Source organism: Rhipicephalus microplus, chromosome 4 (genome assembly GCF_043290135.1).
Source record: "Rhipicephalus microplus isolate Deutch F79 chromosome 4, USDA_Rmic, whole genome shotgun sequence".
Taxonomy (NCBI): domain Eukaryota; kingdom Metazoa; phylum Arthropoda; class Arachnida; order Ixodida; family Ixodidae; genus Rhipicephalus; species Rhipicephalus microplus.
This window is the reverse complement of record NC_134703.1, coordinates 207,604,982-207,624,344: the sequence shown is the minus strand read 5'-3', so window position 1 is coordinate 207,624,344 and position 19,363 is coordinate 207,604,982. Positions and strand designations below refer to the sequence as shown.

The 19,363-nt window shown below is 44.8% G+C and overlaps 1 protein-coding gene across 1 annotated transcript in view; it reads left to right on the top strand.

Annotated features, from left to right (window-relative positions):
- LOC119172983 (uncharacterized) overlaps nt 1-19,363 on the top strand; it is a 1,299,788-nt gene that overhangs the window by 693,499 nt on the left and 586,926 nt on the right. Inside the window, exon 31 of the mRNA XM_075893951.1 lies at nt 16,333-16,440. Coding sequence (XP_075750066.1) covers nt 16,333-16,440 — 108 coding nt within the window. The remainder of the gene's footprint in view (nt 1-16,332; nt 16,441-19,363) is intronic.

Here is a 19,363-nt window from a genome sequence, read left to right as displayed (position 1 = left end):
AGGAAAGGAAATAGGAATGTAGAATGTAGTTCAAGTTTGCTGCCATACGCACAGTGTTATAAGACAAGCCCTTCATGCGTAAACGGCACAATTTAAGGGTGAACGCACTCGACAGAAACCTGTCTGGCTGGGTCCTTAAACCTAAAGTAGCTCGTAAACCTTATTAGTTATTATTATAAATGAAAAAACGCTTTATTTTGGCATTTAGAGGTAGCCTCATCCTCAAATTTTAAGTGCATCCTACCTGTGATACATTAGTGCAGCAGGTTGGGAATGCCTAAAGTCCCTCTCACCATCTGCATATAATGCAGTTTACAGATCAAATAAGGGCAAAGAAAAACAATCTTTTGGTTGGAAATATCATGACCCTGCATTGTCACTTTAGACGGCCTTTCCACAAGCGTAATTGTCTTCTTGGAGGCTGAAGTCTTGAAGAAGACAAGTTCACTTGTCAAAACGTTGGCTCCTGTGACACCCCACGTTCTCAAATTTTCCGTCTCTATTTTTCTAAGAACGTTTGCCTTGAATAACAAGCTAAGCTACACAAGTCATGTTTTGAACAATAAAATTCTATTTGGCATACTCACCAATGAGAGCTACATGAGGTGTTGCTGGGATCATCTCCAGGTTTTCTTCACATGCATGCTGGGAATTCACAAGCAAAAAATCTGTTTGACTCGGGAGAAAATATGTAATAACAAGACATACCTACCTAAACCATACATCATAACCAAACTTCTAAGAGCTGCCTTGAATTGTTTAGCATAAGCATCTGATAATGTAGTTCACATTACAAGCCTACACACTCTTAAAAGGACAGAAATACATGACAAAATAAAAAGAAAAAAAGAAGACGACATTTCAACTTCCAAAAAGGCCTCCTTCACAATGAGGCCAAGCAGTTGTGGCTTGGGTGCATGGGGAGAGTTGGCCTGCACATCATAATTGAGGTATTAGTTTAGAAGGCATAATTTAGGATCCGGTCTGTCTTTACAAATGAAATGCACGTGTAACCAGAAAAGATATAACAAGTACACTAAATTAAAAATTGTGAAATATTAGTACATACCTCGCTTGGCAGTGTGAAAGTTGCAGTGACATCCATGACCAAATATGCTTGAAGTCGACCCTTCTAGGCCAGAAGGTGTCTGTTGACCCGTCAGGCCAGGCCTTTGAACCACAGACAATAGAAGCTATTAGCAGTCAGTGAATTATTTGTATTAGGCAGTTGCATGCAGTACCTTGAATAAAAATTTGCAAGCACTTGACATATCTCCTAGAGTTGGCCTAAACCTACTGTGTTTTAAAAGCTTACACATGTCGATAACGCTGCACTTTACTCCAGTTTGTCAATTTTTGCGAAGTGATATCTGCTGGTTTTATAAGCAGAAACTTTTCTTTTAAATTATTCAGTCAGCCCACGCGCATGATTGCTCCTGGTACAATATTTCTCAAAATACAGTCTCTTTTTTCCATCTTGGCCTTTTTCCGTGACTAATTTAGGCTACCATGTGCATTGGCAAGCTAAGGTCACTTTCGTTTGCGATTCGTGAATCAGGGTAGAATTGCCCGATTGCAATCAGATACCCACATCTGCGTTTTATGCCGGCTAGCGGTCAAGAACCCTAGTAAGAAATTGCGGAAGAGGTGAAGTTTTCAGCCATAGTACTAGACGAAAAAAAATTATTTCTCCTTGACGTGTAATTTTACGAGTTTACGGCTGTTTCGTTCACATTACTTAGCTCCTCAGATAAGTGATGATCATCATGAGCTTACAGCACAGGTATTATAACGAACAGATGAAAAGTAAGAACAAAAAGTGCTTAGGGAGCAATTTTATCAATTACTCTCAATGTATTCAGCGGTACATAAGATTATAACGTGCTCGACAAATCCATTCCGGTCCTCGCACCGTTAACCACTCTCAATCGCGATCGAAAGTGCGCGATAAGTGAATGAACACGCACTAATGTTCCTCGTACGCTCACGTTTTCTTTTTTTTTTTTACAGAAAGGGCACTTTTGTTTTTTTTATTATTAGACAGGCTGACGCCTGAAAATCTTTGCACGTGGTTCAGCCTCGGCACGAAAGCACCTCTTAAGGCAGTGGTGTCGGGCTAACTCCAACTGTGCATGCACGTCACTCGAAGACATACTACAAGTAGAAAATTTAAACAGACGCACAGAAGAAGTCAACTCTACAATCCGTAAAAACTAGCGCTTGCTTCTTCGCTACTCGCAAACTAGGTGACGTGTTAAAACCATGAGAGCCGAAGGATGTAAACAGACGAAAAAAGTATATAGGCACACTTTGCACCTGGGTTTAGGCTGGAGCGTCGAGCAGAACGCGCGTTACACGGGCCCTCAATCTTTCTAGTACACCAGGCTAAAGACAATATTGCGCACCAAGCTGCAGCCTTCTTCCTGACGCGAAAATATTCCGCGCAAAAGTCGAAGAAACACGAAAGAACAGGTTGGCAACGCATGCACCGGCTCCATCGGTTGTCCCTCTCTCTCTCTCTCTCGTCCAGCAGCAGCGGCCTTCTTTTCACTGTCTCGTGGAGGGGTGACCTCAAAAGGGCGCAAAAGAGAGTGAGTTGACGCATGACGTGTCGTAGCCAACCAAAGCGCACTGGAAGCTTTTCTTCCTTTCTGTATCCCATCCCTGCTTCTGTCCGCTCGCTAATGACAGTGGAGCTTCCGTCTCTTGCTTTTGATGCCGACGACTCGTCAAAATTGATGAAAAGATCGTTGTCAAAATAACGGCCAGTTTTTACAGTGTGCATGTGTTATAAAATAGGGCTTAGAAAGCATGGTTAGTCGTGTATGCCAGATGCACCGACTATTACCACCAGAAATAGAACGCAACACGACCCACAAACATGTATTCAAACATAAAAAAATGGCACAAGATCAAAGCCCACCAAGCAATACAAAATGGCAAAGCGTTTTTAGAATCCAATCTATTCAAACAAACGACGCGCTCACGCGTTTGCGGACCGACGAAGCAACTGCAGCGGCGTCGGTGCTGTCCGACGAGAAGGGCCAGGCGGGTTGCAGGTGCTGCGTCCGCTGAGCGCCGCAAAAGACATGCCGTGTGCAGAGTCCTTCAGGCGTGGACGTCCGACGTGGTATTTTCCGCCAATATTGGTCTCCCGAACGTTGGGATCTGCTAGGTGGCGTAGGGCGGTGGGGACGTGCTCACAATGCTCTCAGATTTATGAAATGCTTTCAGGGAAAAATTTCATTCCAGTCTACCTAAACAGTGCGTCATCTTTTTCTTGAAGTCGCGAGGATTCGAAGGAGGCAAAATCTGGGACCTGGACCTGCTTAACGAGAAACTGTCAACATTGGAAGACACCACGTGCACGAACGCAGCTCCCCGTAGCAATGACGTCGGTCGGCAGGCCGGGACGCTAAACCGTGCGGTGTGCAGCGACTGGTGTATGTGCGTCGACTGGCTCACAGCCTTTCGACTGACTTCCTTCAACATTTTCTGACAAAGTCATAAGAAAATGGTGAGTGCTATTTAACCTGTCTTTCGAACTTTACGCCTTGCGCAGAGGCAAAGAGAGGTTGACCCATTGCCCTGTTTTTACTGAGCTTGTATGCATAAGGACGCCTAGAAATTCTACATCTACATGGAGGTTGACGGAGACCCTCCCAGCGCATCACTGGTTTCAGAGAATCAACCAAACGACACGAGTAGCGTCTCGTCAATTGAGTAACTAAGTAACGACGCGCGAGTGTCCAGTGGAGTGTCCCTCAATAACAAGAACGACGACGACGCTGGTCTGGCTCTTACTTAGATGGGGGACAGCTGGTACACCTTCCTTTCACGCAGAAGAAAAAATAACAATAAACATAACCAGAAAAAACCTGAGAAGGGACTAGAGAAGCAAAATAAATTGTCAGCAGGCCATGCGCCTGTCGACACAACACGGGACAGCCAAGTAAAGCGGGATTTCCAGCGCAGAAAACACCGAGGCCCGACGCCCCTTCCAAAGGAAGTTATAAAGGTTATGCTGAGACAACACAAGGGCCTCACAGTGAAATATCCATTTGAATTAGAGCTCTCTATGGCAGTGATAAAGGCCTGCCGGGACAGCTTTGGAGGAGAAAGTTTTTTGCAGCGGATCCACCCCATATCGAACATTATAATATTGTCCACGCCAGACGAACAAGTGGCGGGCAGGCTGAGAGAGATCAACCAATTGAAAATTAGAGGACGGATTCACCCCTTGAATGCGTACGCGGCCGACCCAAAAGACGTACTGCGAGGCATCGTTCACGGACTACCGCACGCAACCACTCAGGTCGACCGAATGGCAAACTTACAAATACGGACACAAGGATTGAAAATAGCGACAGCCAGAATGCTAGGCTCTTAAGTCAGCAATAATAACTTTTACGGGCGACGTGCTCCCCCGGTGTGTCTATTTTATTGGTGCAGAGGCGACCAGTTATTCATACAAACCAACCGTAAAGGTTTGCAAGATTTGTCGATCAACTGGACACCGAACCGATGTATGCCCGACTATGAGTGCCAACGTGTGGTCCAAGTTTGCAAGGTGTGATTATAATCAATGAAATGAATGTGCCCTGAACTAGGACATATGCGGTAAAGAACACGCTACAGGAAACAAATCGTGCAGAAATAAAGTAAAAAATGTGGCTCCCAGAATATGACAAGTAGAGACGCCTCGAAGACAGAGTGAACGTACGCGGAGAAAGATTTCCCGCAACTTGAGCATCACCAGCAGAAACCTCCTCACTGGTTCAGCTGAGACCGAGAGAAGGCAACGCTCCAGGAGCGGCAGACATTCAGATCCAGCTGCAGATCATCATCGAGATCGAGATCAACATCAAAGACCCCGCAACAGCGAAACATCAGCAAGCCTGCGGGGACATCTGGCAAGCCAAACTTGAAAAAAACATCGAGTAGCAGCTGGAAAACTAGCTCCGTCTATGCCATGAAAGAAGCAGCAGCAACCACTGGCCTTAGTACGGAGGCCATACAAAACAACCAAACAAACAAGGTGAGCTGGGCGAGTCCAGTGCCTGCCAATGTTCTGGTAACTTAGAGCCCCCAGTATAGGAAAATTCTGGAGGGGAACAAAAGATTAACACAAGAAATTAATCAGTTACGGACCCAGAAATCAAATGGGTACGGACCCTAGCGAGAATAAACTGGCCATCTCGTCAATGGAAAGCAAATTAGAAAATGCAATTATGAAAAGACGAACCCCTAGGTCAGTAGGCAAGCCCACCGAGGGCAAAAAAGAGGTGCGAAAAAAAAATCTAGCTGACATGAAGGATGCTGCGGAAACAAGCGAGGAAACGATAGAGGAAGACCAGTTCGCTACTCAATTAGAAAGTGAACTAGTAAAGCAAGTGCAGGCGAAGGTTCAAGCAAACAGGGAAAGCTTATCTACTTTACATAAACTTCTAGCTAATTTCATGTCGGAAATGAAAACGTTTGTCGGAGAACTGAAAACTCAAAGGCAGCATGTTAACGATGCTGTGGGAGGCTTGAAGAGGGCACTTAACAAACACTCTTGGTCCACTGCAGTTACTGACAAACCATCCGAATCGGGCCGCGACAACGTTGACGCAACCATGCAACATGGCCATATATAAAATCAAAAGTGTAGAACATTTACACATTTGGCAGTGGAACTGTGGTACTTTTCCCAAGCGCACCGCTGTACTCCAAAATACCGTGAACTCTGTACCAATTCAGCCAGACGTAATATGCCTGCAGGAGGTTGGGCCCACGATGGTCAAACTGCTGGTATATTATTGTTTTCAAGATCTAAATTATCCCCGTATAGCCTCGCTGCTTAGTAAAAGTATTGCAACAAAGGTTGAGCACATAAAAAGTTTGCAGGTAAATTTTCTGATAATCGCCCTCCTTCCTCTGAAGAGAGGCAAAGTGAAAACCGTAATATTAAATATCTACAGCCCTCCCAAAGATAAACGCGAGGACTTTGGTGCACTGTTTAAAGATATTGTCGGCATTGCAGTGGTGAGAGCTCGACTTGTGGTATTTGGTAACTTTAACGCACCCAGAACCACCTGGGGTTATTCGAGAGATTCTCTTAGGGGAACGCGCCTCAAACACGCCGTTTCGAAATTAGAATTTAGCTTGATTACTCTACCCACAACACCTACGAGGCTGGGTAACAGCGTAAGTCGAAACACGTTCCCTGATCTGACATTCACACGTTATATTAACGGCACTAACTGGACAAACCTGAAAGAGAATCTCGGCAGTGAGCACTGCATAATCGGCATTTCCTTGTCGACTTCGAAACTACGTAGGGTCATAGCAGACGTGGTGATCCCTGACTTGGAAAGGTACAGATGATGCAATCCCCCGCCCGGCTCTGTACAGGAGTCGATTGGGAAATGGTCAGAGTACATATTCTTAGTTCATAAACAAACATATAAACGTATCGCAAAAACAGCAGAGGCACCTGCAGTCGACAGGCACCTGTTCCACCTGTGGGAGAGCAGGCACCGTACGCTGAAAAAGTGAAAAAACCAGCGACTCAACCGGAACCCTCTGCGCAGAATCGCTGCTTAAGGAGAGGAGGAAAATGCATACGCTAACAAAATTGCAACTGAGGGATGGATGCAGTTGTGCAGTTCACTACAGGACACTCTGAGTGCTCAGAAAACTTGGGCCATCCTAAGGAACATGCTTGATCCAGAAAAATCGAAATCGCCCGCGAGAAAAACACTACAACGAATAATGCACGATTTTCCGGGCACGAAAAACGAGTTAATAAAAGCGCCTAAGGGCAGATACATAGGAGAGAATACCGATAGTTGTAGCATTGAAATGAAGTAGACTAGTGCGAAAAACGAGAGACTCTATGGCTCTATCACCAAGAAAGAGGTCTTTGCATTTGCCCAAGCAGCCAAAAAAATTCGCCCCTGGTTCAGGTCAAATCACAAATGCATTGATAAGAAACCTCAGCTATAAAGTCTTAGAGGCACAGTCAAACCGTTTTATAGACAACTATTGGCTAAAAGGAAAGATACACGAGGAATGGAAAGTAGCCAAAACTATTAAGACACTAAAACCCGGGAAGAAGCCATCTCTGCAGGCACTCAGACCCAAGCAAGCTTTGACGTCATGCATGGGTAACCTTTTCGAAAGATTTATTCAGAAATTCACAATCTGCTCCAAAACTTTATAAAGGACAAAGGTTTTGTTTTCCAGCTACTATGCTTGGTTTTCGCAATGGCCTCTCCACTTAAGACGCGTTTCTCCTATTACAAGAGGAAGTTATGAGCTATATACCCACAGGAGGAGAACATCTAATACTAGTTCTTGATTTAAAGAGAGCTTTCGACAATATCTCGCGTAAGGCCATCCTAACACAAATAAACGTCGGATGTGGGGCAAACACCTAGAATTACATCAAGGCATACCTCACAGAAAGGCGGGCTTCGATAGCCGTAGCAAAAGTTACGTCAGACGCTTTTGAGATGCCAAACAAATGTTCCCCTCAAGAAGCCATCCTATCTCCCTTGCTCTTTATTATCGCCATGTTATGACTCAAGCGAGCTCTGGTTGAATTGATGCCGTTAGGATACATTCTCTACGCGGACAATATCACCCTATGGGCAACGCGTGGATCTCTGGCTAACAAAGAGCATACCACTCACGAGGCTGCAACAGCAGTTGAAAAATTCTGCGAAGGCCAGTGGGCTCAGCTGTGCGCCAGAAAAATCAGGATAGATCAGGGTACACGGGAAAAGATACAAAAGTAATGGAAACATCGACACACACATTGAAGGTGTTAAAGTATGTGAGGTTACTATCGCACGTATTCTGGACTAGTCTGTTAAGAGTAATGAACGAGCGAACCATACAATAAACATATTAAAATCAGCCATAGAACAAGTTGCGCGAATGACCCATTGAATAACATACCGCAGACATGGAATGAAAGAAGCAGACACAATTAGATTAGTACAGGCACTCGTACTCTGTAAGGTTACGTATAGCTTACCATTCCACCCGTTAAAGAAATCAGAAGAAGAAATTATCGAATCTATAAATAGGGGGGCCTAAAAAGTGGCCCTAGGTCTACCGGTAAGCACACCAACCCAAAAGCTTTTGAACCTTGGTATATATAATACATACCCTGAGCTAAAGACAGCGGTACTGACTGCGCAGAGAAATTCTCCAAGTCAAACGAAAGTGGGGAGAAAAAAATCGCTAGGATGGGCTTCCCGCCATACCCCCCGAACCTTGAAGAGGTTCCTGTAGAAATCCCGGATCACGTCTGCAGCAAGATCTTCATCTCACCCCTACCCAAGAACATGGACGTAAAAAAAAAAACAGAAAGTGCAGAGAGGAGACAGTGCGATGGCTCCAAAAAACATTAAATGACAAATCAAATGTTTTGTATGTGGACACATCGAGGTATAGTTTTAAATGGTCCATTGCATCATCACTTAGCAACAACAACTGCATGGTGACATGTGCATTGCTGTACACGTCCTCGATCGCCAAGGCGGAATGTTTTGCCATTACCCTTGCAATCAAAGCGCAGGAACAGAGAGGTGAACCGCAGACAATTAGCCTTTTTCACAAGTACAGCGTCCTTAGTGGCGAGAGCCAAAAGCAAATTTGGTGGCTTTCCGGTCAATGCGATGGCGTTGGAGCTTGCGCGTTCCGTTGCACCCATCGCGTCCGACATGGTGCTCCGACAGGTTTCAGAGGCCATGAGCCATCAAAAATGTTTTGGTGTGGCGCCGCCGAAGCATATCCGGTGCGCATGCGCAGATGGTGCCCGTGAAAAAGGTCCCATATCATTTTCTGACTCGCAGGAAATGTCTTGTTTCTTTTTAAAGGGCCACTCACCAGGCCCCATACCAAATAGTAGTTAGACAGTGGAAGCTGTTGGGTATCCGATGAGGAATATTTTACAACAAAAATATTTCCGATCGGTTCATCACGAGCAGAGAAAACTGGTTTTTTGAAGCGGCGCGAAACTAGGATTAGAGGAGGTGAGCTCGAAACCTTTGCCGCTCCTCCGCGTAACCTTCGCAAGCCAAAGCTCTTTCCCACCCTTTCGCATCCAACCAAGAGGTGACGTGCACCTGACGAGCCCAAACAAGTTCATCCCCCGAGCATGCGAGCAGCGTTACTTTGTTGACCAGCATTATTTTGTAGTATTCTGCCTGTTTCTGCGAGATGGTTTGGAAACGCTGGCTTAGACGCGGTTGAGTAGATGAGCACTATGAGTGCGCGAACGCGTAGGAGCGTTCCGCGGTGGTCGTCTGCTCAATGCGCTGACCACGGGGACACAAACGCGCGCAAAACGCTGGCACATTAGCCCCTCATCTCGTAGCATTTCACGGGAAATAATGAAAGAAAAACGCGCAGAATTTTTAGATGCGGAGCATCTAATACTCGAGGCTTGTAGTGCGGCGCCGTCCGCAAGCTTCCTCCTCCTTCTTCCACCATCTGTGCATCCCTTTCTCCTCTACACACCACGCGCGCTTCACTCCTCCACCATCTGTGCACCCTTCCTCCTCTACACACCGCGTGCGCTTCTCCTCTTCACGAACATTCGCTACCTGTATAAGGTAGCGCGCATGCGCCGTCACGCTTCGAGAACATCGGCAGCTGACGTGCGCGCTTGCGCCGTCGCGCTTCGAGAACATCGGCAGCTGACGCGCGCGCATGCGCCGTTGCGCTTCTCCCCCTTCTCGAACATTCGACAGCTGACAGTGCATGCGCCGTCGCGCTGTATCACTCAAGGTCGGTGTTCACGGTCGGTGCTCTCAAGGTCGGTGCTCGCTCGCTCAGTTGCCGCTCGTCGGTTGGTTTGTACGGCGCGTCGACGTCCGAGGTCGCAATGATCGACGTCCCTTCGACCAGCGCCGGCCAAAGTGGCATCTAAAAGCCATCGTGCTCAAAGTTCGTCGCAATAAATAAACACCGCCCTTTCGCATACGTGTCGTACGTGTTCACTCATTTAACACCCCTCCTACAACCACGTTAACCAATTTAGCCAGCGACCCAAGTAAGTCGCAATTTAACACCCCATTTCACAACCACGTTAACCAATTTAGCCATCGACCGAAGTTAGTCGCACTTTATTACCCCGTTAACCAATTTTTTTTTAGTCTCATTACTTATTACAAGTTTTATTAATCTCTTAAAGCAACAAATACATAAACTACGCATGTTGTGTTAAATAATTTTTGCCATATCACGTGGTATACTGCTGACAACGTCAGAGCAGAGTCGTCTACGAAGATGACCAACGTCACTGCATTGCCGTATACGTAGGGCCATTCATACGTCCACGTCATGCCCTCATTCTCTAGGCGTGCACCGGCAGACGGGAGGGGGAGGAGAGTTCAACTTGAATTTTGACCCATTTCCGCGGTGCGTAGCGTTGCACATTTTGGCAGATGGGGTCATGATTGCCTCGTCTACGCATTGCGTTTGTCCGCTCAAAATTGTCAAACCCGGTGAGTGGCCCTTGGCCCTTTAAGAAGACGCCTTCAGACAAAAATAAGCAAAATTTTAGGTGGGAGATGGACGAACAAATACAGGTGGATCTGATGTCCAGGACATGCAGGCCTGGAGAAAACGAAAGTTCCGACGCTTTCGCTCGAGGGCTTATGAACCGAGCAGAGCTTCGTCAGCACTTTCAATCCTTTGAAACACTCCAGAAGGAAGCTCTTTAGGAGGATAGAGACCCATTCAGATTGGCCCTCAAAAAATTCTTGCTAACCAACGAGGCATGCGACAAAAACAGCACCCCCACAAATTATTAGAAGGGGAAAGACGCGATTGACCTGCGCAAAATTCAAACAGAAGTCTTTCCCAATCTTCAAAGATTTCACAAAATTTTTGTAACGCTGTATGGGCGTGCGTGTCCATGGTGTGGCTGCTCGCCATCGCTCAACCACGTTTCGTGGGGATGCTAAACAGACCACCAAATTCAGATCACTAAAGTCAGTACTAAACCGACCACTAAATTTAGACCACTAAATTCAGTACAAGCTTTCTAATACTTTCGAGCATGGGAGGCACAGTTCGCCAGCTCTGACCCAGAGGTTAGAGGTGCAGCTTCCACTTCTGCGTCACGTCAGGCAGGCGGCAGCAGCCAGTGGAGCCCTGGACTTGAGGCCCCACCCATGAAGCTCATGATCCCTGTTCCCAACCCTTGCGAATAAACTTTTCCTTGTTTCCTTCCTTTCTTCCCGAACGTTGGCTTTCGGCCCTGCCAACGTGTCTTCTTCGCTCCAGCTTCTGGCTCCGTCTGATCGGCCAACATGGCCTGTTCTTCTGTTCTTGTGGTACACGCAGCACGTGCGCACGTGATGAGAGACGGCGTTCAAGATGGGTGCACTATTTACCATATTGCGCGTGCTCTTGCGTTTCGACGCCGCTTCCTCATCTCTTCAGTGGCGTCGCGGAATCTCATCACAACATACTTATAAGGGGTGGTTCGTTACATAACGTGCATAATCTTCAAGTCAAATCACAGTTATGTAGTCTCTGGTAAAATTATTTTTTACGCGACCAAGACTATCCATCGTATGGAGGGGAGGAGCTGATCCAGCAGATAGACACACGGAGCAGCGCATGAAAAGAATTTTAGTAACTACGCATTGCGAAGGCGCATAAAGAGCGGTTCCTGTTTAAAATATCGTTCAATGCGCTGAAGTCCCATGAAAGTGAATATATCCTGCAAAAATGTAACCTTATAACTTGTTTAGGATCGAACAATTTGTGCAGAAAACAAAATGTATGTGTAGTCGTTTTATGAGTTTATTAAAAACGTTTTTGTACAAGTTCTATATAAATGTCCTTATAGACGCCACCTTTTCTAAAATATTTGGCCCACCCACTTTTCATATTGAAAATATTTTAATTTTAGGCCATCTGTATAACCTGTTGCGATCAGTAGGCACATGCACTATGCATATTTTCAGTATATCGAAACGCTGCCATAGAGGACCTCAAATGTGCGTTGTATGAAATTAAAAGTAGCTAGACTATTGGGAGCCTGTTTACTGAAATTGAGTTTGAACAGTTTCTGGAAAAGGTCCACCTGTCAACATCGACAGTGCTCAAACGCGAACAACCAAAGGGTGCGCTACCGTATCAGTGCAGCTGAGGCAGATAGAGGAAGCTATTTGCCACAAAGGTGCTTCGAGATTTTCCAGGGAAGAGGTCCTGTTTTGAAATAAGGGTAACCAACGCTATAGGTTAAGACGAAAGGAAAAACACACACGGTGCTTGGATGTACAGGAGGTGTCGTATGCACTCCTTCTTTTTGTTGTAACTTTTCGCACAGTTTATACTTGTTTCAGGATGACCCAATGAACCAGACAAATTTTTATGATGTCCTTGTGTCTTTGTCTCCTGATATAGGTAATTAATACGATGACAATGTCTCCACGTGCTCTGCAAAAAATGCCAAGGTAATAATAGACACTCCTGAGACTTAAAATAGATATGGATTCTGTTATTTGCAGCTAAACCTGAAAAGAATCAAGTCTTAGTCATGACCACATGAAAAAGCGAAAAGAAAGGGCAGGGTAAGGGAGGAAGGACCCCCCTTTTTATTTTGAACTGGCCCTTTGCACTGTTATTCTGTCCCTGCTCGTACAACTTTTTGGCACTGTGAATAAGGAACAACCTCCTCATATTCTGTACTTTGCCTCGCGACGTCATCTACATAATCTTCTAACAAGTGTGCCGGAAGACTTCGAGTGGAGTAGTTGTTGAGGAGGACGTCCCATGAAACTTGTCCGACTTCAGTAAATCTATTTGGTCTGGTGTTAGCGCGTAGCCTCTCATTACCTAGCTAGCAATTCTCCGTGTTTCATAGTTTTTAATGCCTGCACTCGAAACATTTGCTCCATAAGCACCCCGATTGGTGATTTGTGCCAATTGAAAAGGGCTTGTCATAAACAATTGTATCGGGCCAGTTGGTAAGGATTCATCTTGCTAGGAAGCGCAGCCACTATTACAAAGAAGCACTTGTGTTGGGTGTTCTTTGTAATAGTGGCTGCGCTTCCTAGCAAGATGGCTTGTCATAGTTCAGCTGCCTGAAGTGCTTTGCCTGGTCGGACATCTTGATAGTGATTTACCACATACCTCGACTGATAAGGTGCACCTCGGTGACATTCGTCTTACTTTCGATGGTGACGGCATGGTGACGTCATCGACTTCTGGACTTCGGCTTGTTGCTCGTCTTCAGCTTTGTAGAACGCGGCATACGGTTGTCCCACAGCTGTCGTACAATCCCTACTTCTATCTACATCATATCGAGCTACGCCGAATATAAAGGGGTCCCAGCCGGGCCAACTGTTTCTTTTGTTAACTATTTAACCCATTTGCTTGTTCAGTTCCTTGAAATGATGGCTTATGTCCACTCAGAGGAATTGGCCAAGAAAGCGTACTGTACTTTTTGTGTGAGCATTGCAACTATTTGTACGAATGAATTGGTAAATATAACTAATGAAAGGAAAACTACAGAATAAGAGAATAAATTGGAGGAAATAGAAAAGTCAATTTCAGAGAGTTTGAGATTTCAGGTGTGGAGATGACCACACAGCTGCGTTTACTTCCCCTTACCGATCAGAATTTATGTTAAAACACTTATCGTGAACAAAATAATAAATATTTGAATGGGGATTACAATAGGATACGCTTGGTTACCTGAATAAAATCGCAAACAGCATTGGAAGCATCCCTGCGGTAATGTCTCAAAACTGAGGCAGCAAAGCTAAACACATGTCCCGCCGTCCATCTATCAACTATTTTCAGAAAGGGAATAAGTTAAAGTCTTATCCCAATATTGAACATCGGCGACAACATGAAAGATAATATTCGATTGATTCTATTTTTCCTCAGAGTGCACAGAGGGGTGATATCACCTGACGAGTTCTGTATAAATATAGGATGAGAGGGGGGACACGGCATCGAAATATATAATTAAATCTTCGACCTTTCTAGCCTGACTCAACTGGGGTCACCATAGAAACTTGGGGTGGTTATATTCTCTCCATCTAGCTATTGTTTTGTATCATATCAATGCAGATTGCTGATTTTCTATATCCTATTGCGGTAATATATTCAACTTCTGGTAGTATCAATTATATTAGGCCATCAAGCGTGGCTCATCCTAAGAAATCGGCCAGTTCATTTATTCTTAATCAACAGTGACCTGAAGGCCAGAGTAACCTCAGCTGTCTCAACTGCGAGGGTACTAACGTTCGGAATGTCCTTATTGTTAGAAAGTTCTCAGAAGCTGTCAGAGCTGCATAAGCTGAAAGGGACGCTGTCATTATGACTCCACTGTTCAAATTTGACGGAAATTTTCGATGCGCCAAAATAATCGCCACGAGCTTAGCTTCATATACTAGAGTGCAGTGAGGCAGTCGCACTGAGAAGGGCCAGTCAAGTAAATTAGAGGCAATGCCTACACCTACCTTTTGATTATTCACTGAAGCTTGTATGGAAATTATATTACTTGTTTTTGCATGCACCAAGTAATATATCACAATTTTATTTGAAACACATTACTTCCTTAGACTCATGGCTCACACTCACTCAGGGGGATAAGCCAAGAAATCGTAGTGCACTTTTTTGAGCGCATTACAACTATTTGTAAGAATGAATTTGTATTTATTAATTATACAGAGAGAGAAATCAGAAAAAGAAAAGAAAATGAAAGAAATGAAAAGTCAATACAAGAGACTTTGAGATTTCTAGACTTTAGATAACCGCATTGCTCTGTTTACGTCGCCTTACCATTAGGAATGACCATAGTTTTATGATACAATTTGATAAATATATGATGGCGGACCAGAATGGCATACGTTTGAATGCCCGAATAAAATCGCGAACGGCATTGAAAGCATCCTTGTGGGAACGTCCCGAAACTGAGGCATCAAAGTTTAGTACAATTTTCTCCGTCAATTTAACACCTATCTTTAGAAAGGGAATAGCTAGAAGACTTTTTCAAGGGCAGTAACAATAGTATTCGTTTTTGATTCATTACGTGTAGAATAAAAGTTTACCAAAATTATCCTTGACATAGTTTACGTACTTTCCCGTATTGACATTTCATGTATATCATATATGATATGCAATGCATAATGTTACTTGTTGCACAATACTGCAACGGTCCTATAATAAGAATGCTTGTTTTGTAATTATCACCCATTTTTTCCTCTTTATTCTTCAATTCTTCAAGTAAGAATGTCTCCTTACCAATACTCTCTGTTCCTTTCAGTACATTATTATCCTTGTCAATGGCTATCGCTGTAACCAGGGTTATGTATTTTGAAGGAAGGAAAGAAGTTAACGGTTAACGGCTCGTTTTCTACGTTAGACATGGATAAAAGTAGACGAAATAATACCAAGAGAAGCATAGGAATAGGAAGTATTGTGTGTGTTAAAAAAGAGAAGTGGAAGAAATAATAATCTGCCGTGAGCAAGGACTAATACTGTGAGATTAGAATGACTTGACCGATGCTGTGTTAACTCCCCTACTGCGGCAGCCATCTTTTCGACCCCATCATGGGGTATATATGTGCAGTCATAAGTAGGAGCGTTAACCAGCGCCGGTAGGGAGTCATGACGGTGACCAATTACAGTGGCTAGCTCGCAATGAAAATAATAGTCACGTAATGCCAACAAGCAGAAATAGAGTGCTTTCACACTCGCCGTCATGGCTACTGGCGGCGCTGACTGACGCCCTCAAGTTTGAATACAGAAATATACCCTTCAGAGAGTCGGCGCGTGAATAAAAGGTTGCAGGTTCGGTCTTTGTGCACGGCAACTAATTAATCTGTCCATTTTCAGGCAGAACCTTTGCCTATTCTAACCTTGTCATGTGTCTGGCGTAACCAGCAGTATCTGACGAGCTGTGGCGGCTCATGCTCATCAGATAGACAGACAGACAGACAGACAGACAGACAGACAGACAGACAGCCAGACAGACAGACAGAGAGACAGACAGACAGACAGACAGACAGACAGGCAGACAGACAGACAGACAGACAGACAGACAGATGTTACCCCCACTTATCATTATTCACTCTGTGGGTATGTGATTTTTTCTTCACATTTACAATGTATTTTCTAGTAATAACGTTCCATATACTATTCATGGCCTTATAGGGTGTTTAATTTTCAATAATATTGTGTCTAACAAAAGAAAAAAGTCCTGAAGTTTTGTACTTCAATGTTATCATATATTGGACAGTGTATGCGTACCCCGGTCACCGATAGGCCACTGAGATTAAGCTCGCTACTTTGTCGACACTTTAGGGAGAGCCTGGAGTGCCAGGTCCAGCGGGTGTAACCGGAGCACCAGGAGTGCAAGGAGACCGGGGACTAACGGGACCACCGGGACCACCGGGATTTCCTGGACCTACGGTAGGTTCACTAATACGCGGAACAACTGTATCCATGCTACCTGCAATAAAATACGCCACCCTTGCTTCACGCGCAATCTTATATGTAAAGGGATAATCCGGCTTGAAATATAGTATTTGTTGAAGATTGTACACTTGAAAAACAATTATGCAGGATGCTAATGTACCGTTACCAGAAAGATACAGTGGGGTTCTATACGCCACCAATACTCACCTTCTTGCGTGAATACGCCAGGCGAAGCGCATGCAGGTGTCTTCGTACACCATTCTTTCGGTGAAGCCATCTTTCAGTACAGGTAAATTTAAGGTAAACCCGGACGTTTTCACTGAATAATCGCGTACCAGACGTTAGACTCGGAAACGCCTTTGCATGGCGCAATAGTGAAAACAGCTGATCACTTGCATATGCGTCTGCGCTGGTTGAAGCGTTTTCAACATTTTTTTCATAACCACTCTGCGACAAACCGTGCCCTGACAAACAAGACAGCCTGTAAATATAACAATAAACGACCATCGTGCAAACATAGCGAACGAAGTCACGAAAACTCATATCCAGCATTTAAACATCGCGTCATATGACGTTACTGCGACAAGATCTCACGTAAAATCATCGTTTAGGTGAAAGGCGTGCCCATCACAGAGGCATTCCCAAATGAAATGCGGTTCTGGAGGCAATGCAAAACCGCGTGAGGTACTGAAAGCTTCCCGTATATATATATATATATATATATATATATATATATATATATATATATATATATATATATATATATATATATATATATATATATATATATATATATATATATATTATTGTTACTGTTAAAGTCTAAGGGTGTTTATAGCAGGGGGCGAGGTTGATGGTGCAGTAATAAGGGTGTCGGTGTCTGCAACAAATCACGTCTTCCTCGTCTTCTCCTCTCTCGGCTCATACCCGTTGCATTTCCCGGCTCCCAGACGAAGTCCACTGGGCGAGAATGAATCACTCAATGTTTAGGGTGAAACCGTTTAGGACGAGCGACATGTACCAGCTGGGTCCGGTTTGACCGACGGCCAGCTGATGTCAGCCATACTACCACGTATGGCAAATCGCTTAAGTGACCAACAATGTGGAATGGGCCACTGTACTGGGGTAAAAACTTCTCGCATAGGCCCCGTTTACGTTGTGGCGTCCACAACCACACGAAGTCTTCTTTGCAGTATGCGACAGACTGATGGCGGCTTTCATAGCTTTCCTTCGATCGCTCTTGTGAAGCCACAGTACGAAGATGAGCAATGCGCCGGGCTTCTTTAGCTAGGCAGAGTGTTTTGAAGACACAGTATTCGCTATGGAGGTCAGATGGTTGAATATTGCCGATGCAGCTTAACGCTTAACGTTTGTAAAGGAGGTAAAAAGGACCGTAATTGGTTGTCTCATGTTTGGCCGTGTTATACGCACATTTAATGAAGGGGAGAACGTCATCTCAGTCCTTGTGGTCAGATGACACGCACATGGCCAACATGTTAGTTCGAGTTCTGTTCGTACGTTCTACCGGTGGGACTGCAAATTCCACAAATGAACCAGTTCTTCAACAGCGTCCCCAGTGAACTGATGACTACAATAACTAATTATCACTCTGGGAGGGCCATGCTGAAGAACGATGAATCTAAGCAAAAAACTTGTCCACGCAAGACGCTGTCGAGGATTGTATCGCCGCAATTTCTGCGTAACAAGCCAGATGGTCGACGCATACTATCACCCAACGATTGTTGCTAGACGAGCGTAGAAATGGGCTGAAAAGACCAATACCAGCTTGATGCAATGGTAGATGAGGAGATGGCAGTGAATGGAGAAAACCTGGTGGAGGAGTTGAAGGCCGCTTGTAGCGTTAGCATTGTTCGCCCCTTGCGACATAGTGCTTGACTGTGTCCCGCATTCTGAGCCAGTAAAAGTACTCTTGTGTCCTATTCAAAGTTGTGATGAACCCCAGCATTGATGACGAACGTTCTGACTAACCCCAGGCTTTCACTATGCCGAATTGTAGGCTCTATGGTAATACTAGAAGGAAGCGTGCGCCTTTAGCCGAATAATTTGGCTTGTATAGAAGGCCGCCACGGGCACAAAAGCGGCCAGTTTCTCGAGGCCGCGATGCCGCGACAAGTAATGGCTCCAAGCTAAATTCAGCCTCTTGTTCGTTTTTGAAAGTACTTAAACCTGGAATGTGGAAGAAATGGAGGCAAAACAGTCGTCAATGCTGTCTTCTTCACATTTAGTCATCTTTAGGGGAAGGTGGGATAGACAGTCGGCATCTGCGTGGTGGCGTCCAGGCTTGAACGAGATGACAAAGTCGTACTCCTGATGTCGAATAGCCCAACGCGCCAGTCGGTCAGTCGGGTCACGATTATTCACCAGCTAGCATAATGCGCGACGGTCGGTAATGATAGTGAAACGACGTTGATAAATATAAGGTCGAAATTTGTGTACCGCAAAAACAGCTGCCAAGCATTCTAGTTCTGTTACGGTATAGCTGCGTTTAGCTTTGTTGAAAGAGCGACTGGCATAAGCCACTATGTGCTCAGCTTCTTGATCACGCTGCACAAGTACAGCACCTATGCCGATGCCACTAGCACCAGCATGCACTTCCGTAGGCAAGGGTGCATCGAAGTGACGCAGTAAGGGCCCCGACGTTAGTAGAAACTTAAACTGGCTGAACGAATTATCGCAAGCTGAAATTCAGTTTAAAGGGACGTCCTTTTGAAGAAGACAAGTTATTGGATGCACCACGTCGGTGAACCTCGGAACGAAATGACGAAAATATGAGCATAGGCCTAAGAAGCTCTCAATTCCTGCACCAATTGCGGTGGTTCTAAAGAGCTGACGGCTTCAATTTTCCGTGGGTGTGGCCTTACTCCATTTTAGTGAACAAGATGTGCAAGTACTAAAG